A 13,894-nucleotide genomic window follows, 5' to 3' on the forward strand; every position below is an offset into this window, starting at 1 on the left:
CAATTTAAGAGAGCTGATGCAAGGAAGCACAGTTTATTACGCTTTATCCCTAATTCTCCGGATGTGGCATCCGCCTTTTCATGGAACTCTAATTAACTCTTTTGATTCTAATATTCCTATTAGCAGAAACTCAGCCGACTGGTACCTAACTAGTACATAAAAAGATTTTGCGTTTTTTTAAAATAATGCAGATGAAATCTGGCAGTCATACTTGGATAAGAATAAGATCACAGCAGGAAGCCTCACTTGAAGTTTGAGGTGGGGGCCTGCCATCTGCAAAAGCTGCTATGTTCTCAGTGGGTCAACTGGTGCTGAGAGGGAGGGCTTGCTTTCTGTGCTGCAGCTTCCCCGGCTTGCTGGTTTGTAACCCAAGGGTTTATGTTGGACTTGGCTCTTACAGGATAGCATGAATTTCAGCCTATTATCTATCTCTGCCCTTGAAGCTCAGTCCTTACTAATACATTATTTCATTTAGTATCACAGGACATCCTCAGGAACACAGGTAAGATTCACTCCACAGTATGAAAAGAGAATATATGCAGCTTGAGTCCTGAAATTAACCCACATGACAACTAAGGGCTTTTTAAGAAGGCTCCATATGATAGTCATGCAACCTGTACAAGAAAAAAAGCACAGATACCTTCTTGAACACATTTCCCATCAGCTGTATCAACGGCAATTCTCGACTCATTAGAAGTTGTTACTGACAAGGTATCTGGAAGACTGTGTTGCTCTCTCTCATGGTTCCTTAGTTGACTCTAAAAAATTGACAAATATTCACATGTAACTTTCAATAAACATACTTGCGTTGTTAAAGAGAGATGGTAGATGCAGTTAATTGCTTTCACAGCCCAGTACCTAGAACACATTACCAATATTTTAAAATCAGGTGTGCTAAAAGATTATCTGACTTATTTGACAGTTTATGGGAAGAAATACACTAGAGAAATCACAATCTCATCAAAAAGGCAGTTCTTTTCGCATTCCCCAAAAGGAATCTGCTACCTTCCAGAGGTGTTTACACAGGGCATGTGCATGCTTACTGAACCGCTGACAGGCCCAGAGGAGGGAAGAGCAGAGTGTTCAGAATAACCCAATTGCTTTCACAAAAAGAGATCCAAACACCAACTGCTGGACTTCTGTTATTTTTTGCCTTTCAATACCAACTAAATGTGTAGAGGACCTAATTGAAACTGTTCCTCCACAGTATCTTCTTCCTCCACCCCCATCCCCACCAATCAAGAATGCAGGAGCCAAAGAAAGTTCTGGAACTTGCTTTTGCTGCCCATTTGGATGCGTTGCTTGTCTAGTAGCCTGGGGCCACTACAGAATTTCATGAGGGCAATCCAAGTAGGCAGTGAATCTCAAGACTCAAAAGCTTTTTTATTCCCAATTACCTTTTTACTACCAGCTAGACCCCAACTCTGAGAAATCTGAGAGAAAGTCTATATCCCAGTTACTCTTTTAGGACACTTTTCCCCCTTCCACCAAATACTGGAGAAGAAAAGTTCTAAACTAATGATTCAACGAATCTAGTTTCTTTTACAAAAACAGTATCTCATGTTGGTTGTTTGATTTAAGGTAGCATAAAAGACGAAAACCAGTCAAAATAATCCTTGAGAGTCCCTTAAACTGCCCATGAAACAACACATGTGGCTCTATTTCTACTTTACTTTCATTAAGTAAACATTAAGTACTTATTTTTCCTCCTGCAACAATATAGATCACTATTGGCTGGTTGTTTACCTGAAAGTAAATGATCTACATTTTGGGGACAATAAATAGTTGTGTGTTTTTTTTTTTTAATAAAAAAATAGTTGTGTGTTTTTTTTTTTTTTTTGCACCGATGATGTAGGATAACATTTGTGTAAATCAAATATGTGTATATCCCTCCACTGTACCTACGTTCCCTTGTAATTGCCCTGCAATTTAAAATCAACACACTTAAAAAAATATATCCACACTAAAGCAATAAACACAGAAACTGTTGAGGGGGCAGTTGGCAGGGAAAACAATCCTATGGCAGAAATTCTGATGACCTAGATTTCAGTCCCAATTTTAATACTAATTAGTTGCGATGTCCCTGGGCAAATTATCAAACTTTCCTGGGTCTCAGTTTCCTTATCTATAAAATGCAGTGGTGGGGTTCTCTCTACCAAGTGCCCTCCTTGCTCTAAAAGTTCTACAGCTCTCTGAATGATTTCATGAACCAGCGCTTACCTTATAATGAAAAGATTCTTCACATCGCTTGCATTGGTATATTCTTGTTTTACAGTGGTTGATCATGTGGTTCTCCAGATCTTTGCTGTTGTCAGCTATGTGCTCACAGATGGGACACTGATACGGCTGTCGCTGTCGATGGACTCGCAGGTGCTGCTTGATGTAACCTTTGTTACCACTGGCGTAGTGACAGAGGCGGCAGCGGTAGGGCCGATCAGCATTTGGGATGTATTCTACTACATTGCTTCCCGACAAAGTGGCATCGCTGTTAGGTTGGCACTGGGCATTGTCCTGCAACTCTTTCAAAATGTCATCATCTGAAGCATTTTGGTCTGTCCTCTCCCTCAACTTCTCGATTACAGTCAGTAAAGACATGCTGATGCCTGTCTTCACCTGCCCGTCTGACAACTCCTGCCTACCCTCGGGGAGCGCTACCAATGGAGAGTTGCTTTGGTTAAAAGTGGTTAATCCATCTGCAGAGTTTTTAAGTGGTGACATCATTTTAGAATATGCTGCCAATGTACTATCCACTTGCCTTTGTCCCGTATCCGGATCTAGAAGGTTTATATTCCCATAGTGCCCGAGGTTGGCCCTCGTCAGCTCTGCAGCTCTTATAGGCATCGTGACAAGGGCTTCTGCAGCTAACGAGTGTAGTCTGAGAGACTCCGAATTTGTTCTTCTTCGGCCTGGAGGGGCATTCTCGTCTGCAGCCAGTCCTTTGTTTATTAACTCACTGTCTTTCTTCTCCGGACTGCTCCAGCCTATGATCAGCCCCCCGATATCAACGGTACACTTATCAGCATGATAAACTTCATCTCGTCCTTCACACCCAATCTGGGATTCTGTTGGGCTCAGGTCTTTTCCCTCTTCGATTTCAGTATTCATGAGGAAATGTTTCTGTGAAAGAGTTTCTTCAGCACTTGGCAGACGCTCCACTATCACATTAACGTGACCTTTTTTATTTGGGCTACTACTAATGATCTTCTGTGCAGATGAGAGTAGACTATCAGCAATCAGATTCTCCTCTACATCAGAGATCACCTCCAACATTTCTTCCTCGTTAGGGTCAAGAGTAACTGACTGACCTAGATGAACTCTGCCTTCCGCACTCTGTTCTAAAGGAGATGAAGAGGATAAGGTTTCTGAGCTGCAAATCTGCACCTGTACTGAAGGCCCGTTGTGGATGCTCAGTTCATTGTCTCCAATAGCAATGACTACTGCATCCAGCCCACCGGGCTCAGCAACCACTGAAGAGTCCAGCAAGCCTAGGGGCTCATTTTCATTTTCGAAGATTGGATAGGAGCAATCAACCTCCCCGGCATGCTTCCAAGCATGTGTTTTCAACATTCTCTGCTGGCCACAGGTATAACTACAAAACAAGCATCGATACATGCCATACTGTTCGTATGCATACCACTTCCTCTTACCCATTTCTGCCACGGATGCATTTTGGGCAGTCTGAGTTTTCGGACTGTCTGCAGTCACTGCGATGTCAGAAGTGGTTTCATTCTTTCTTTCTGTCGGTCTCTGACATAAAGCGTTGGAGGGGCTTACACACTGCTGGGCTTTGGATTGAGCATGACTGTTGGCATCGTTTTCGTGGTCATTTACCACATGAGCTTCAAGTTCCTCTTGGCTTTTAGATGTAAGATGGCACTCTGAGCACATTAGTATCACTTCATTCTGCTGACCGTGCTGTTTGATATGATCTTTTAACACAGAGAATGATGATGACAGAAACTTGCAAAGGCTACATTGGTAAGACATAGCCTTCCCATCGTTCTGGGTAAGAGAGCCAGGGGTAAAATGTATCTGTGACATCTCAGCCCTCCTAATCTCGGCAGCAGGTGACTGGGTTACTTTAGCTGGAATCTCGCAAAGTTCTTGGGCTTCAAGAGAGTGTGTTGTGGCACTTGAACGTGAACGTTTTTTCCCAATTAAGAGACATTTTTGTGACTTTTCATGTTCTACTATCTTGCTTAACTTCTGGATAACGTGGATCAATGGATCTGTCTTAACTTTTCTTTGTTCATCAATTTCCAATGATGAACTGATGACAGTTTCAGCAGTCAATATAGCTTCCTGCTCTCCAATATCTGGCACCAACATGGCAACACTGCTGCTTTCTTCCATATCTAGAAAGGATAATATACAACGGAAAATAATCACCTGGTTATGGGTTTTCCAAGTATGTAATTACAGGAAATTGAAACAAATCTTCAGAGTTTAAGCTAATCTATTTATTTTCTAACCTGGAAGCTCCATATCAGTATATCTGGCTATCCCCAATACTTAAATTGTTCAGCGCTTCTCTTTGGAATGCCATTCCCTATCAAGACTGATGATGATCTTTCCATCCATTTCTTTCCTTGGAAATGACTTTAACAATTTGCATCTCCTTTTTCTTCGCTTTTTTTCCCCTAGACATCTAGCTGGGCTCAATCAGTACTCTCTCTCTTTTGAGCAATGCCAAAAAACAGGACTCCTATTCCTTGACTGAAGAAACACAGGCATTCCCAGGGCATGTGGAACCACCTCAAGTTACTACAAAATACCACTCTGCAAAGCCAGTATGTGTTCGACACAATTCTTGGCAGACAACTTCTCATCCCAAATATAATAGTAGTTTTATTATTAAAATTATAAATTTTTCGCCCCAAATCTTTGGAATTCTGAAAATATAGCCGTGAACCTCTTATAAACGGTAGAGTGAATTTTGAGAAGTACTATGCAAACGAAACTACATAAGAGCAATGATGTAGTTCCTTCTTTTATACTTCCTTCAATTTATCTTCCTGAAGAAAAACCACAAACTATGCTGTGGTTTTTTCCTAGAGGCCCTATTAGTGGTCAACTACTACTCATATGCGTATGTTTTTCTCTTTTCCGTTTTTCCTGAAAGGGAAAGCGGCACCAGAGAAAGAAAACAACTGATATCCTAGTTGTGCTTCAGGTCTAAATATCTGAAGTCCTCAAAAGGGGTCCTCTGTAAGTTCTAGCAATGAGTTACAGCCAAGGAAGTTACAACACAAAAAATACTCACAATATCTTTCCGCCTAAATCCTGAATCCTCTATTTCCTGGCAGTACTTTCATTTCAAACATTTCCTTTGGCTCAAAGTGAGATTAATTTGTTGACTTGGATCACATTTTTCAGTTTAGGCTTTTTTCCAGCAACAAGTTTTGTTTTTCCACATTTTAGGTGCATTCTGGAGTCTTACTCACAACATTCAATAAATGCCAGCAAAATTTTTAGTGGCACCAGCTATAGACCAAAGACCACACAATTCTTAAACTTTAGTCATGGGCTCTGAATTCTTATTTTAGGAGGTGAATAATGGCTTCTCTCCCCGCAGGTGGCTGAATCAACATGGAAGGGCCCTTCAATCCCCACCAAGACCAAACCTAACTCCTGCTAGACCCTACCAGCGCTCTGACCAGCTGCAGGGCCAGTCCTCCATATCTACTCTTGGCAACAGTATGGCTTTTCCTCTCTGATTTTTCTGCTCTTTCTGGCACATAAACTTTCTATATCTAGGTCCACATCAGGCAAAAATGCAAACATTTTACTCTCGGCTTCTTTAGTACTCTTTCTTCCCTCCTTCCCAATACTCTGTCCAATGTGATCAGCTTTCTTTTCTTTTCCATGTCCAAACTGCACTCCTAGCAGGGAATACACTTCCACAGCCATTACAACAGTGACTGCTACCCCCCCCCCCCGCCCCAGTTCCCACCAACCACTGGCCCTTTAGCCACCCTCTCCCTTACACAACCTGAGGGAAGTCTCTCTCAAAAGATTATGTAGTTCTTTTCTTTCTCAAACAGGAAGAACAGTATTTTTCAATCTCTACACTCAATCTTAATCATTAAAGAAGAGACTGGCGTGGAAACAATGTGTTTCCTCAGGAAAATCCTGTGTGACTTCCTAAGTCATGTCATTGCCGGAGAGTTTCACATTTTTAGGTCAAAGGGCACTATGGGTCTTGCCTTGATGACTGATTTGCCTTTAGGGTCACTTACTTAAGGTTTTATTTCTTTCAGTTCGATTGATAAATGCAAATTAGTTAAGTAATTGTTAATAAGAGGACTGCTTGAACATTTAATTTCTCACACAAGCTCTGGTGGTCTATGTAGATCTACGGTCTCCTTCTCCATGAAATGTGACATCAATGTAGGCTGATTGATAGTCTGCAGGTTAATGTGAGTATCTGCTCAACAGACTTTGCACACCCACAGGGTAACAAAGGTGATTCACATTATCCCTGTTCTACTTAACGATAGAATAGGAAAGAGAGCGGTGCAAATTGCTCCCTGTGGATATTTCACTGTGCATCCTGAAAAAAAGTGAAGAGGAGGAGGAGTTCATCTTATCTCAGGAAAAAGACTAATACAAAAGAAACTGACAAAACATTCAGATTTTAAAAGCTGTGTCTGCTCAGGCATTAAGAGCTAATGGAAATTTGCAGCAGATGCTCCAATTTTCCCTGAACATTTATGTAAGTATCTCATTTTAGAGGCTGCATACATTTGGGGATAAGTACAGAAATGGCAGCTATAAAACAGATATGACAACATAAAATACCTCAAGAAACACCTGAAAAACCAGTTTGGGCCCACATGGCACAATCGAGGTACAAGTTAAGTCCCATTAAAACAAAAGTCTCAGTTAAGAAAAGGTTAGATAAACAGTTCATAATAAAGTATACACAACGAGGGAGTTAAGCTTAAGGCCAGCCCTTGAAAATTTTCACAAAAATTTCAAAATATTTTACACAAAAGTATGTGCATACGTTAAGTGAAGTAAAATTTATTTGGGGGGGGGGAAGAGATGAAAATGAGTATGACCACAATTTCAATGGCTCAATAATGATGACAACATGGATTATGAACATCTGCATACTATCCATGGCCTTCAAAAGATCAACGTAAATGCAACTTTAAAAAATAATTAGGGTCAGGGACGCCTGGGTGGCTGAGAGGTTGAGCGCCTGCCTTCTGCCCAGGGCGTGATCCTGGAGTCCTGGGATTGAGTCCCGTATCAGGCTCCCTGTGTGGAGCCTGCTTCTCCCTCTGCCTGGGTCTCTGCCTCTCTCTGTGTCTCTCATGAATCAATAAATAAAATCTCAAAAAAACAAAAAACAAAAAACTAGGGTTGGGGGTGGTTGGAGGGGGTGGGGATAGAGTAGGAATGGCAAATTCTGTTAATGAAGTTGAACGATGAGTATCTAGGAGTACCTTGTTTCTACTGTGTACATGTTTAAAATGTTTCATAATAAAAAATATTGTAAAAATTGTTATGTGCAAGGCACTAAGCAAAACATAGTATGGAAAAAAATTAAAATCACAGTACTCATGGTTTAAAACGGAGTTGGCTGGATAGGTCAAACATATTTATAAGTTAAAAAGAATTAACAGCTTTTAAGTAATGCAACGGTACACAAGGTAAAATAGTCAGAAGGCAACGCTCAATGACCAAATCCTAATAGAAAATGAAGACCCAGTTTGTGTCTAGGAAGGTAAGACAAGGCTTTCCAAAGAGGTAAGATGTACACTGTATTCCAAAAGCAGCTGTGCCAGATGTCAACATTTGCCCCTCTGGGCTCATTGTCTCCTTTTCTCTACTCTGCACTCTGCCCCAGGAGGTATTACGTCATTAGACTCCCTTGCCCTCTGGTTTCTGGTGGCGTTATTTCAACTGGGAGCCACGAAAGGAGACCAGAGGGAGGTAACAGAGTGAGATCAGGATACTCATTTCCCTGGTTCCCTCCCTCTAGGTCACTGGAATGGTAATGTTCCTCAGTGGAAGGCCATTCTCTTCAGGCAGAGGGCTTTACAAGACTCCTGGTTCTGGTACCTCTTCCTTGTCCTGATGCTGCTAGCTGCAGATGACTGCATTATCCCTGTGGTTTGCCTATACAAGTCCTACACCTTTATTATGAGTAACGGTAAATACAACCTCCTTGAGTGCCTCAGTTGCTCTTCTGGAATTCTGTTAACAGCAAAGGTAACACTGACAAGGAAAACAGCCACATTATTGTATTTTCATAAACAAGAATAAACCTGCTATCTAGTGGTGATAGAGCAATATGGCTGAACAGGAAAGTTTACAGCAACAGGAAAGACTAGAGGCATCACCAAAGTAGGAAGCTTCTTGTTTGGAACCTTTAGACAAAGCATTAGACAAAAATAAATCACATCGCTATAAATAAACAAATATAAGTTGTATCCCAAACCATAGAAGTTCCATAAATCTTTCTCACTGAGTCTCAAATCCTTCCCAGACAACAGGACAGGTTTCTCCCGCTATCCAAAAGTAGAACCTTCCTATGAAATCTTTCAGAAGCCAAAGCAATCTAAAGTGAAGGAGGAATTGCCGTTAATTTATATGGAAAAAGTTTTGAGTGTTCCTCAAACCAAAAAATAACCTAAGAGGCTTTTCTGATACCTTAGGACACATCTTGCTAACAAATGCACAAAATAAATCAAGATAAAGCACAGATGCTCACAGACACAGTTCAAAACTCTGGCGCCTTGATGCTGAGATGCTGAGCGTAGTTCCAGGGGAAGGAAAGGAGCTTGGCGGGGCCACTCTTGTTGCTTGGGGTATGTGCTGGCTCTATTAATGGCTCACTGCAAAACAAACATTGAAAACTATTTTCGCTTTTCATCTTTTTTTTTGTAAAAGTGAAATCTTCGGATTTCTTTCAGTTAGAGAAAATAGGTACTTTTGTAGGTCTCATAAAAGCAAAGTGGCAGAAAGCAAACTGGAAAAGTGGGGGAGACCTGTATTCCACAGGCAAAAGCTTATAATTAATGTCTTTTCCAAGAAAACCAAAGTATTTCAGTTGTCTTTCTTTCCTTATAATTTACTACTTGGTTTCTTTGTACATCTAATTAATTCCTTTCAGATGCTGAGTATGGTTATCGTAAGTAAAATCAAGTTGAACAATTCCTGTGGTGGTCTGGAAATAGGCTGTAATTTTCTGTGTATGTGTAAAGGCAGTTTGGTATGTTATAAACAATACTTTCTTTCGGACTAAGAATCTGTTCTCTCCCAACTAGACCAAAGATTGTGTGAAATAATGGCCAATTTCCCATTCTCCTAGATTATCGTAATTCTAAAATACAGAACATTTGTTTTGCTCCAGCTAAAAGGCAGAAGTTCCTCTTTTAGAGTACCCTCAGTTAGCGGTGTGCCCTTAGGCAGGTCACTGTTTCTGTAGGTTTTATTCAGATTCCTCAGATGTAAAACAAGAGACTGGTACTAAATGAACTTTCATGTACCTGAATTATAAACTGTCTATAAAAAAAATTACCTTGAGACTGCTTACATATTATTTATAGATTTATCTTACTAGTGTCAACTATAATTTATTTGAATTAAGATCTCCTTAGCTTAATGGGATTAATTGCCATGAAGAAAAAAACCAGTATAAATATCATGAGTACATGAATTTCATAACCTAAAATTTCTTAGCTGGCATGAAGCCCGAGAGAAGATTCTAATTTGGCAGCTACCGTGAAGACATAAGGCCTAACTAACATGAACCAATATTAAGATTTAACATTTATTGAGCACCTACAATGTGCCAAGCACAGTGCTGGAGACTATAGAAATAAGAAAGAAGAAATCCTTGCCCTTGAAGCGCTCACCACCCAGGGAGCAGTGTCTATGTAGGCTTTGTGTCTTATTCATGTTATTTCTGGTAATAGCCTCTTTTTTGCAGGTAGGGAATCTGAGGCTCACAGATGTAAAGTAATAACTGGTTTAAGAATTGGAATCCACGCCTGATTCTAATTCCCCCTTCTTAATACATCAATTTCCCTCTAACATCTGAGGGGGAACAAATGCGTATAAAGAATCTGTACTAAAAAGAACAACAGTCCCTTACAGCTAGGCCGTATCAAGCATGTTAGCGTGTTTGATCTTCATAACTGTTAGCACAGGCCAGGTGGGTGTTACACAATTTTACAAATAAGGAAAACACTCAGTGTGGTTTAAGGAACTTACCTAAGGTTACATGGCTGTTAAGTGGCAGAGCCAATGTCTTTCAAATCAATTCCTGAAATTAACACAGTCCTTTGGATCAATCTTCAGAATTCAGCTGTGGCCAAGAATGAAAGTATATAATATCAAATATTTCTCTTTCTTGGTGAAACAAAATAATGATTTCTTTTGGCAGCGAAAATTTCCCCAATATTCTATGCAAAGTGAAACTCGGAGGAATGTGTATCACCCAATCCAACCATGTGATGCAAATTTACATAATTTCTCTCACAAGTAGACTTTATGATTTTGCACGAGTCAGAAAAACAAAACAAAACAAAAAACCCCAAACCTGCTCTGGAAACTTCTCCCGATAATTGTGCATTTTGTTTTAGTTCAGGATTTTTATCTAATCGATTCTAAATGCTACTTGGTGTGACTGGTACTACTTTGTAATGGAGAGGAATACACTGTGTGTTATTTTAATCTCCACCAAAAACACGATCTAGAGGATGATTCTGCAAACTTCGGACAGTTCTGCAAAGCACAATGGGCAATGAAAAGATAGGACAGGGGATCCCTGGGTGGCTCAGCGGTTCAGCTTGCCTTAGGGTCAGGGTGTGATCCTGGAGTCCCGGGATGGAGTCCTGCATCGGGCTCCCTGCATGGAACCCTCTGCGTCTCTGTGTCTCTCATGAAATTAAAAAAAAAAAAAAAAAAAAAAAGATAGGACACAGTAGATGGGCCTGTATATATCCTCTGACGCGGGTTCCTGCCCTGGTCTTACATTTCATTGCTCCTGTGTGTGTCTTACACTGGCCAGGCTGAGTCTCAAAAAAAAAAAAAAAAAAAAAAAAAAAAAAAAAAAAAAAATTCGAAGAATGCCTATATTCGTTTCACCTGGAATGCAGCTGCCTTATCGATTATGGTTAAGTAAACGGTTCATCGCCGGGGCAGAAAGCACGTCTTTGGTCCTCCCCTGAAGTCAATTTTTAAACGAAGTTAAGTGGGGTGGAGGAAGGAGGAAGGGGGCCCAGGCTTTCTCTTTTTTTAATCGATAACGCAGCCCCGTACCCGGAGTCGATCAAAGCAGATCAGAGCAACTGAAGAAAAGTGCAAGCTCAGGGAAGGAGGCGATAAATCCCCTAACTGCCTGATAGAGAGATGCAGACTGATAGGAAGTGCCAGGCCCCCGCGGCCCCCACCGGGCTGGCCTCCGGGCTGCGGCCGCCGCCGAGTCAGTGGCCCAGGCCCCCCCCCCCCCCCCCGCCCCCGGCCCCCGCGTCCCCTCCGGAGGCGCCCGCGGCGGACGCCGAGTTCACCGACCAGGACCGTAGGTAACCGGGGCGGAAGCCGGGGGAGGGGTGGGGGTGGATTTTCGGTACCAGCTTTTTTTCTACACCAAGAACTGGGCTGGGGCGACGGGGGCTCGAGGAAAGTCATCAGAGAAAGGAGTGGGCACACCGTCGTGAGCTTTTTTTTTTTTTTTTTTTTCTTTTTTTTTTCTTTTTTTTGTTTTTCCTCCACCCCGGCGGGCCTACGGCGGATCACACCTGCAGAGCACCTGCAGCGGGGGGAGGGAAGCGGCCGACAGCTGGCAGGCCCGCCCGGGGACACTCCCGGAGGGCGCCCCCTCCCCGCCCCTCCCCCCGGGTCCCCGCAGGCCTCGCCGGGGGCGGCGCGGAGCCCTGGAAGAGCACGCGGAACTAGCGGCAGGTGCCGAGGGCACCGGGCGGGGTCGGCCGGCCGCAGGGGAAGCGGGCGCCGCCGGAGAGGCCCGCGGGGGGGGGGGGGGGAGGGCGCACATGGCCGGCGGCGGCGCTACCTGCGGGCGGAGGGGCGGCCCCGGGGCGCGGTACCTGCGGTCGGGCGGCGCCTGCTGCTTCCGCGAGCCTCCTCTGGCCGGCCGGCAGCCCGGCCGTGCCCTCGCCCTCGTCCTCGCCCGCCTCGCTCCCGGCTCTTTTCCCTCTTTTCCCCCCCGCTTTTCCCCCTCCTCATCCGGAGCTCCAAGATGGCGGCGCTGGGGACGGATCACGTGAGCCGCGGGCAGGTCAGGTGACCCGAGTGGCGGGCGAGGGGGCGGGGCGACGCTAGGCTCCGCCCACGGGCATCCTGGGGCGCGCGGGCGGGGCGGGGCGGGGCCAGGGGCGGGGGGGCCCGGCGGGCTGGGGGCTCGCAAGGCGTCGGCCTTGTGCGGCCGGGGGTCACCTGGGCCTGCAGGTCTGTGTCTCCCCGCGCGGCCCCATCCCCCATCCCCCCATCCCCTCCCAGGTCGACTTTCCACCCTGAGCACCGGCGCTGTCTTCAAGCTCAACGCAAGCTCAATGCCTGTGGATTTGTTCCCGCGCTTGTTGGGCTCTGGTTGTGTGTTTTTTGTTTTTTTTTTGTGGTCTTGGTGCAAATGTAGAGGCCCCAGCTAGGCTTGTGGCCGGACTTGGGGGGTGACTGGTGCAGGGCAGGGCTTGCCCTGGGTCATCTGTTGGCTTGCAAGAGAGATTTTCAGAGAAAGGACTGCTCCTGGGGGTTAGGGCCTGGCTCGGCCTCTGGACACAGTGACACCACCTCCGGCCTTCCCAGGGCACCATGGTGGTCATCACTTGGCTCTGTTTTCATCCATGATGCATGCACCAGGGTTGTGAGCAGAGCAAAACGCAAAGGGAGTGAGGCGTTTCCTCCAACCTTGCAGAGGATGCTGGACTGTTGGGGTGCATTGGGAGCTGCACAGCAGGGTGTTTGGGTCTGGACTCGGTAGGTGGGCCAGGAGCAGTAGGAAGGGAGCAAACCTGAGATTCCCGCCATGGTCATGGTTGGACTGGCCCTTGGACAGGTTTACAGGTCTTTGCGGTAGGCTGGACTCTCAATTTTCAAGTACCTAGCATCACTTAGGCACTGTTGGGGCAGGTCAGGAACTCTCCTTACTGTACCTCGGGATACAAATTTACCTGAATTGGGGAGGTTGGGAAATCAGGGAAGTTAGATTTCTGTTAATCTACAGAATTAGACTCCTTTGCCATTTGGGCCAAACAGCTAAGAAGAAGGAAAAATAAAGCATTGAGCAATTTTTTTTTTTCAATGAAAGGGATTGAGTGGAAGACTACCACCAAAAGGTAGAACGAAAAAAAAAAAATAAGGAAAACCAGCAAAACATGAAAAGGAGAAAACAAAAGCAAACAATTAATGTGCAAATTTTCTTCCTTTCCTGAGCTATACAAACAGTCTTAGTTTATAAATCTCTGAAGAGAAAATTTTCTTTGGTGATAACCATAACGTCCGGGAACCCAAAAGTGGACGGAAGTCAGAGAATTATTTGGTCAGGGAAGAGGGCAAAAATAAAGCAGAGAAGTTGTGATCGAGGGTAAAATAAGGGGCTTCCCAACAAGAGATAGAAGAGAAGTTTATCTGTCTGAAGTTTCTGTGATAGTCTTTTCTGGAAGACACCAGTTATTTTCCATTGCCCTTCTTGCAGGGCAAGAACTTCCTGGCCCTCTTTCTGGTTCAGAAGTGTGGCCTGTGACTGGTGTTGGCTCATGAATCGTGTGTGGTGGGGGTGTCACCTGTATCCCGGAGCATTTAATTGCCAGCGCGGTTGCCTCTAGAGAACCGTTTTCCCACTGACTTGATGACCCGCAATGTTCAAAACGGTGGCCACGCTGGCAGCCTACATCTTGGCGTAGCAGCGACCGAGCTG

General features: G+C 44.1%; 1 protein-coding gene and 1 long non-coding RNA gene across 4 annotated transcripts in view; one reads left to right on the forward strand and one right to left on the reverse strand.

Annotated features, from left to right (window-relative positions):
* Nucleotides 1-12,238, reverse strand: part of ZNF507 (zinc finger protein 507) — a 39,525-nt gene extending 27,287 nt beyond the window's left edge. Inside the window, exons 1-5 of one of the 3 annotated variants that reach the window (XM_038529513.1) lie at nucleotides 12,066-12,202; nucleotides 10,231-10,324; nucleotides 8,726-8,849; nucleotides 2,221-4,355; nucleotides 641-758 (exon numbers count right to left, since the gene is read on the reverse strand). In XM_038529513.1, the coding sequence (XP_038385441.1) occupies nucleotides 641-758; nucleotides 2,221-4,353 (2,251 nt within the window). In that variant the 5' untranslated portion in view covers nucleotides 4,354-4,355; nucleotides 8,726-8,849; nucleotides 10,231-10,324; nucleotides 12,066-12,202. Of the gene's footprint in view, nucleotides 1-640; nucleotides 759-2,220; nucleotides 4,356-8,725; nucleotides 8,850-10,230; nucleotides 10,325-11,106; nucleotides 11,365-12,065 lie in introns of those variants that run through there. The other 2 variants (XM_038529514.1, XM_038529515.1) reach the window with 2 other exon arrangements.
* The window catches only part of LOC106559967, a 127,363-nt gene continuing 124,952 nt past the window's right edge, over nucleotides 11,484-13,894 (forward strand). Inside the window, exon 1 of the long non-coding RNA XR_005354806.1 lies at nucleotides 11,484-11,543. This is a non-coding gene — a long non-coding RNA (uncharacterized LOC106559967). The remainder of the gene's footprint in view (nucleotides 11,544-13,894) is intronic.

This window comes from Canis lupus, chromosome 1 (assembly GCF_011100685.1).
Source record: "Canis lupus familiaris isolate Mischka breed German Shepherd chromosome 1, alternate assembly UU_Cfam_GSD_1.0, whole genome shotgun sequence".
Classification (NCBI taxonomy): Eukaryota; Metazoa; Chordata; class Mammalia; order Carnivora; family Canidae; genus Canis; species Canis lupus.